This window comes from Melanotaenia boesemani, chromosome 15 (assembly GCF_017639745.1).
Source record: "Melanotaenia boesemani isolate fMelBoe1 chromosome 15, fMelBoe1.pri, whole genome shotgun sequence".
Taxonomy (NCBI): domain Eukaryota; kingdom Metazoa; phylum Chordata; class Actinopteri; order Atheriniformes; family Melanotaeniidae; genus Melanotaenia; species Melanotaenia boesemani.
In genome coordinates this window covers 35110831-35117019 of record NC_055696.1, presented here as the reverse complement: position 1 = coordinate 35117019, position 6189 = coordinate 35110831, and the positions used below count along the sequence as shown (strand labels likewise).

Sequence of the window (6189 nt, the reverse complement as noted above, 5' to 3'; positions counted from 1 at the left end):
TTTGTATCACATGGCTCTCCTACATTTGCCCCTCTAGAGAAAGCACGAGAGATACCTGGAGAAGTACACCAAGCTAGCTATTCAGAAAAGGAAGCATGAGGAAGATCCGAATGACCAAGCAACACCCAAGCAGCTGAAACTGTGGGATACACCTCGTGTAACACAGAAAGGTGTGGATGAGCGTCTTGTTGATTTTGTGGTTAATGGCCTGCACCCTCTGAGTGTTGTAGAAGAACAGGGTTTTCAACGTCTAATTAAATACCTCCAACCCGACGCATCTGTCATGGTTCGCAATACCATGAAGAGCAGAATTGACAAAGCAACTACAGAGATGAAAGAGAATCTCAAGGCGGCGATGCATGATGTGGAGTTCATAGGGACTACCACTGACTGCTGGACAGCAAACAGAAAGGGCTTCATCGGTGTCACAGCCCACCGGATACATCCTACAAGTCTGCAGCGGTGCTCTGCTGCACTAGCATGCAAGCAGCTGAAAGGACCACACAACTTCACTGCACTTGCAGATGCTCTGACTAAGATCCATACAGGTATGTAGGCTATTGGTAGGTTTAGTAGCATTTTCTTTGAGTCCAATCCAGTTTAAATATTTAGGCTTGTTGTCACATCTGCATTCATTCATTAATTTTAATACTTGACATACTTAACTCTGAATATCTGGATTCTTAACTGTTAATGTGTGCAATCATCAAATTTCCTGTGGTGTCGTATCGGTATGCCTTTTTTTTTACCCGTCTGTCTAGAGTTCAACATCAGAGACAAGATTGTGCGTACAACGACAGATAGTGGGTCCAATTTTCTGAAAGCCTTCAGAGTGTACGGTGTCGATGATGAAAACAACAATGCAGAACCATTCGGGGCAGAGCCAGATGAATCAGGTGAGTGTTGCATCATACTGGTTTGTGAAGATGACATAACTACTAAGTGTTTAGATATCTTGAAAAACACCCTTGAATGCTAATTAATATTTTATTAATAAGGAGAGGAGGATGGTGAAGAGATCACGATGGAGGCTGTTGAAGCCGGCCCTTTGCTGGAGCAGGATGATGGCCTGGAATACCAACTGCCAAAGCACCATCGCTGTGCCTGTCATCTTCTGAACCTGGTGGATGACTGATCGAGTTTATGGATCCAAGGGATGACATGTAAGTTTGAACACTTATTCTCAACACGGTCCTTTGATATTCGCAGGTGGCAACAGTTGATGTCAAAGCAGTGAATGAAGACCGGATCTACATAAAGCTCTCTCGCTCATCGTTTGCAAAGTGCCAGGCTCTCTGGAACAAGAGCAGCAGATCCACCTCAGCTACAGAGATAATTGAAGAACACTGCAAACTCCAGCTCCTGAGGCCTTGTGAAACAAGGTACACTTTGCATTTTGAGACGTGTTCAACCCTTTCAATCTGTTTCAGATGTAAAGCGCTATACAAATATAATGTACCCCCTTTTTTATTGTTACAAGGTGGAATTCTCTCTTCTATGCTGTTGAGAGGATTGTACGGATTGTGAAAGAACAAGGAGAAGCAGCCATTGCAGCGATCTGCAGCACGCTGAAGATTCCGATGTAAGTTTACTTTGCACTACCACTAGGGCTGCACAATATATCGTTTGAGCATCATCGCAATATATTTGTGCGCAATAGTCACATCGCAGGTCAAATCGCAATGTAGGAGGCAAATTAACTCGTGTGTTCTTATCTAATTTCAAAGGTACCTGACATACATTGTGCACAGTGATCCACCACTCACTTACTTAGTTTGGCGAAGAACAAACTTTTTGTGGTAAAACACAATTCACATTTGTACATAATAAAACAAAACGTGCTTAGGTCCTAGCAGATTAAAAGCAGGCAAGGAGAAATAACAATACCAACAACTAACAGAAAAAAAAACAGACTTGCAACATTTAGAAAGTTAAGATCAGTGCAGGTTCATTGTCAACAAGATGGCAGAACTTAAAGCGCTGTTCAAGTCATCTGCTGAAATTCTTGTATCTTTTCATATTGAAATATATATCGCAATGTATATCGCAGGGTTGGAAAATATTATAATGCCAGTTTCTTCCAATACCGTGCAGTCCTAATTACCACCTAACTGTAGGGTCGGCTGGTGTAAGTAAATGTGTAAGAGATCATCAACAAGAGCAGCTAGCTTCTTTATTCACCATCTTTTCAGGTGATATATTCTTCCCTGCTGTTCTACCAACACTTAAGGTGATGACCTGCAGTGCTAACTTATAGTGCCACCTAGTGGCCTAACAGGGAGTAGAACTAAGTAATAATGCTATAATGCACTTGCAAAGAACACAGCACAAACTTTGCATAGTTTTAGGTGTTGTGGGCATGTAATGTTTGATTGTTTAGACACTGATGGTTTTGTGTCTCTGTATGTCTCTCAGGTTCAGTCCTGCCGAGATTGCTTTTCTCACAGAATATGTAAAGACCATGAGCCCAGTTGCAAAAGCAGTTGATGTTCTTCAGGGTGAGGCAAACGTGCAGATGGGGTGGCTTGTACCCACCATCACACTGCTCAAGTCCAAGCTCCAGAACCTTCACACCACCTCCAAGTACTGTGGGCCATTGGTGGATGCTCTTCAAGCAGGGCTTGAACGTCGCTTTGGAGAGACGCTTGCTGATCCAGAGCTGATTGCTGCTGCCATTCTTGTCCCCAAGTTCAGGACACGCTGGACTACTGATGAAGGCATCATTAAATGTGGTATGTGCTGTTTTCTTTTAGGGGCGTCCCGAATCCCGATACAACTTTTTCACTTCTGAGACAATACCGATATCACAGCCTTCAGGATTGATTGATACTGATATCAGTCCGATAAGATATCAACATAAATCATACACACTTTTACCCGTTTTGTAGTGTGGAATATGTGAACGGCATGATCAAGTGATATTACTCAAACATAGAACAATATTTAGCAACAGTAAGCATGAGGGAAAAAAACTGACCAATTTATTATTAACCATTTATTATTAACCAAACGCATGCTGCATCCGAGCGCTGCTGGAAAGAATTGCTAGACCAGAATTCAGGGTGGAGTGGACTGCTTATATATCGGAGATTTTTGATGCAGTCCGATATAATCCGATTATTTTTTGCAGATATCAGACCTATTTCCGATATCGTATCAGGACACCCCTATTTTCTTTTATTGTATTGTTATATTTTTTACATTATGTTAAATATTCTTAACACCCTAAAACTCACTCCCCTCACATCTATATGTACATTCAACCAAAGTGGATATAAATATGGTATAAATTCCACTTATAACCCCACAACCCTTCCCTACCTCCTTCTCCACACCTCCATCCATAGTCCTTCATTTCCTTGCCCTCCCTTGCTCAGTCCCTCCCTCTTCTGTCCATCCCCTTCTCTTGTATTCTAATTTTGTTTCTTCATTTGGTTTTATATCCCCCATAGGCCTTGACTACATCAAAACCCGCCTGAAGGAGCAGAGTAGTGCAGCACAGTCAGGTGACTCTCTGTCGTCAGCAGAAGAGGAGGACTTCTTTTTGTCAATCAAGCAGACAGATCAACGGGACGGTAACACCAAACAACTAGAGTCCTACCTGGCCAGTCCAACTGATACCATGGACATCCTAAAAACATTTCCATCTGTGTGCCACCTGTCTCTTAAGCTCAACACACCACTACCTGCCTCAGCTGCCTGTGAGAGGCTTTTTAGCACAGCAGGAATGATTTTTAGACCCAAGAGGGCTAAGCTGCTTTCTGAGAACTTGGAAAACCTGCTTCTCATGAAGCTCAACAAAAGGTTTTGTTAAATTTGTTTTGTTTACATGCCTTCACATTAAACTCGCATAGAGGGATGGAGTGATGCAGTGCAGAGGTGGAGAGGGGGTTTAGTGCTGTGTAGGTGTAAACATGAGTAACATATGAGGAGCACAAGTGTTGTCTTTAATGTGAAGGGTTTTTCATTGATCTTCACTGAATGCATGGTGTGCAACTTTTTCTTTTTCCATTTTCAATTTCTTTGGCAGGAAGATTTCACAGTGTTTATTGTACTGGAAAATAGCTAGAGAAGCTTATTTTCATCTGTAGTTCCTGGGTGTGCCACGTACAAAAACACACCTGTACAGTGTTAAACATTTGTTACCTGATGTATTAAAAAAGTGCTATTAAATAAAGTTGCTTGAGAGTTGGGCCTTAAGCATGATTTGTGACAGTTTACATTGAGATACTAGACAGCGGTGGTTGTTGAAACAATAACATTGCTAAAGTAAAATCCATATAAATTATTCTGTGTTTAATAGCTTTGCAGAAAGTGAATCATGCAATAGAAATACTTTTTACTTTTAAAAATACTTTTGAGTACATTTCAGAGCCTGTACTTTTTACTTTTACTTGAGTAGATATTTGGATCAGTACTTTTTACTTTTACTCAAGTTGTTTTTTTACATTTGTATTTTACCTCTACTCAAGTAAGAAATGCGGGTACTTTTGCCATCTCTGCTTAGAATTCATTGGTTGGACCACACACACACACACACACACACCAATTGTCAGATCAGAATTAGTTCAGATTGAAGAGGTGAAAACCAAATCATCCCACTCCTCATCCTTCAACGCTTACATTCATGTTTCAGATGTTGTGAGATGGCTAAAGTGTTAATACTTGCACATCAAGCATATATTGTCATTTATTTCACCACATTTTTTCCTTTGATTGGTTACAGTGGTCATACTGGTGACATCCCTGGTCCTAGCATATCTTACAACAATACTAATACCTTTACTTTCTCATTACAGGTATTGGCCATATTTGCAGAAGATGTGTGAAAAGTTCCCTGAGCTTCAGCCTCTTACAGAGATGAAGCCTTTTCTCTCTGTAACGCATGCTCAGCCTCTCACTGGCAAATGTGAGTTACAGTGGCAAGTTAAATGTTTGGTTCACACTGTCTTTCAAACACATTGCTGCCTTCTCTTACGCATGACGCATAGCACCATATTCATTTTTTTAGGCACATTTCTTCATTAAACCGTAGTCCATGTTAGTAACATCATTTAGTTCATTACACGCAGTCCTACTGAGACATTGTCTAGAGATACACTTGCTTTAAACCACACAGTTGTGTGTGCATGTAATCAGCATCCACATAGTTGTGTAAGAAATGTTATCTAATGTGGTAAAAAGCAAGTTTATACATGCCGCTTGGCATTCTGAACGATGGACTTCCAATATGACATGGATCTAAATACAGTCCAAACATGAGTTTAAAGTAGTCCTTGAGCAGACTTTTAAATATTAGCTGGGTCTACATATAAGAACATAAATACAGAAACACATCTGATAAACTACAGTGACGTGGGTCAGGAGCCTGGTTGTAAAGCTAAGAAACATATTTGCTGTGGAACAGGTGACGGGGGGGACAGAAACCAGGAAATACAACAGGTGAGGAGGTGGAACAGGTTCATAGTTTTCTCTCGAGGGCAGCTTTGACCACATGACCAATCAGGTAGGTAAGCTTTTAATACATCATCAGATTACAAAATAGATTCTAATGTATATATATATATATATATATATATATAGTGCAGTGGGAGCTGGGTGGGCGCCAAGGGTAGGGACCCAGCCTTTTTGGAATCCTTGGATGGGGTGTTGGAGAGCAATCCTTCCGAGGACTTTCACTGCTCATGTTGGCAAAATGTATATGTAAGACCTCTTTCCAAAGGTCCATTTGGTATCCTTTTGTTGTTTCACTCATATATTAAATAGTCACGATTTAAATGTCTTAAATTTACGTTGTTTGACCAAAAATTGCGGCGTAATCGCGAGAATTTGAATCTTGACACCTTTCGAACTGGATCGGGAGTCTCAGTCCAGCTCATCAGCAGCGTGAATATATGACAACGACCTGCCTGCTAGGAGGCAGAGTATGGCATTATGGTCCCTTACCAATGGGCTAATAACCACTGATAATGCCCATTTAATGGAGTGATAACAACCAAATCGGATCTTTTTACATGGTTACTGCCATCAAAATTAAAAACAACATGAGGGTAATACATACTAACCAAAGCAGTGACAAACCGCACCAAAACAGAACAGAAATGAACTTGTGGACTTGTGGAGGCCCGAAATGCAACCTCTTCAATAACAACAACAACAATAGTAATAATAATAACATAGACAAAGAAA

The 6189-nt window shown here is 40.8% G+C and overlaps 1 protein-coding gene and 1 long non-coding RNA gene across 2 annotated transcripts; both read left to right on the top strand.

Moving 5' to 3' along the window:
- The first annotated feature begins 449 nt into the window (after positions 1 to 449).
- LOC121654460 lies at positions 450 to 1045 on the top strand. Its single transcript, XR_006012955.1, has 3 exons — positions 450 to 548; positions 762 to 896; positions 999 to 1045. It is a non-coding gene; the product is annotated as an uncharacterized LOC121654460 (long non-coding RNA).
- Positions 1046 to 1056: 11 nt separating this feature from the next.
- LOC121653994 lies at positions 1057 to 3814 on the top strand. Its single transcript, XM_042007802.1, has 5 exons — positions 1057 to 1123; positions 1210 to 1382; positions 1481 to 1582; positions 2416 to 2732; positions 3453 to 3814. Coding segments are annotated over exons 3-5 (681 nt in total). The 5' UTR covers positions 1057 to 1123; positions 1210 to 1382; positions 1481 to 1580.
- The last annotated feature ends 2375 nt before the right edge of the window (positions 3815 to 6189 follow it).

What these genes read in the sequence shown, in the direction of transcription:
- LOC121653994 (XM_042007802.1), top strand. An exon ending in TGAAGGCATCATTAAATGTG is followed by an intron (nt 2,733 to 3,452) that starts GTATGTGCTGTT and finishes TATCCCCCATAG; the next exon opens with GCCTTGACTACATCAAAACC.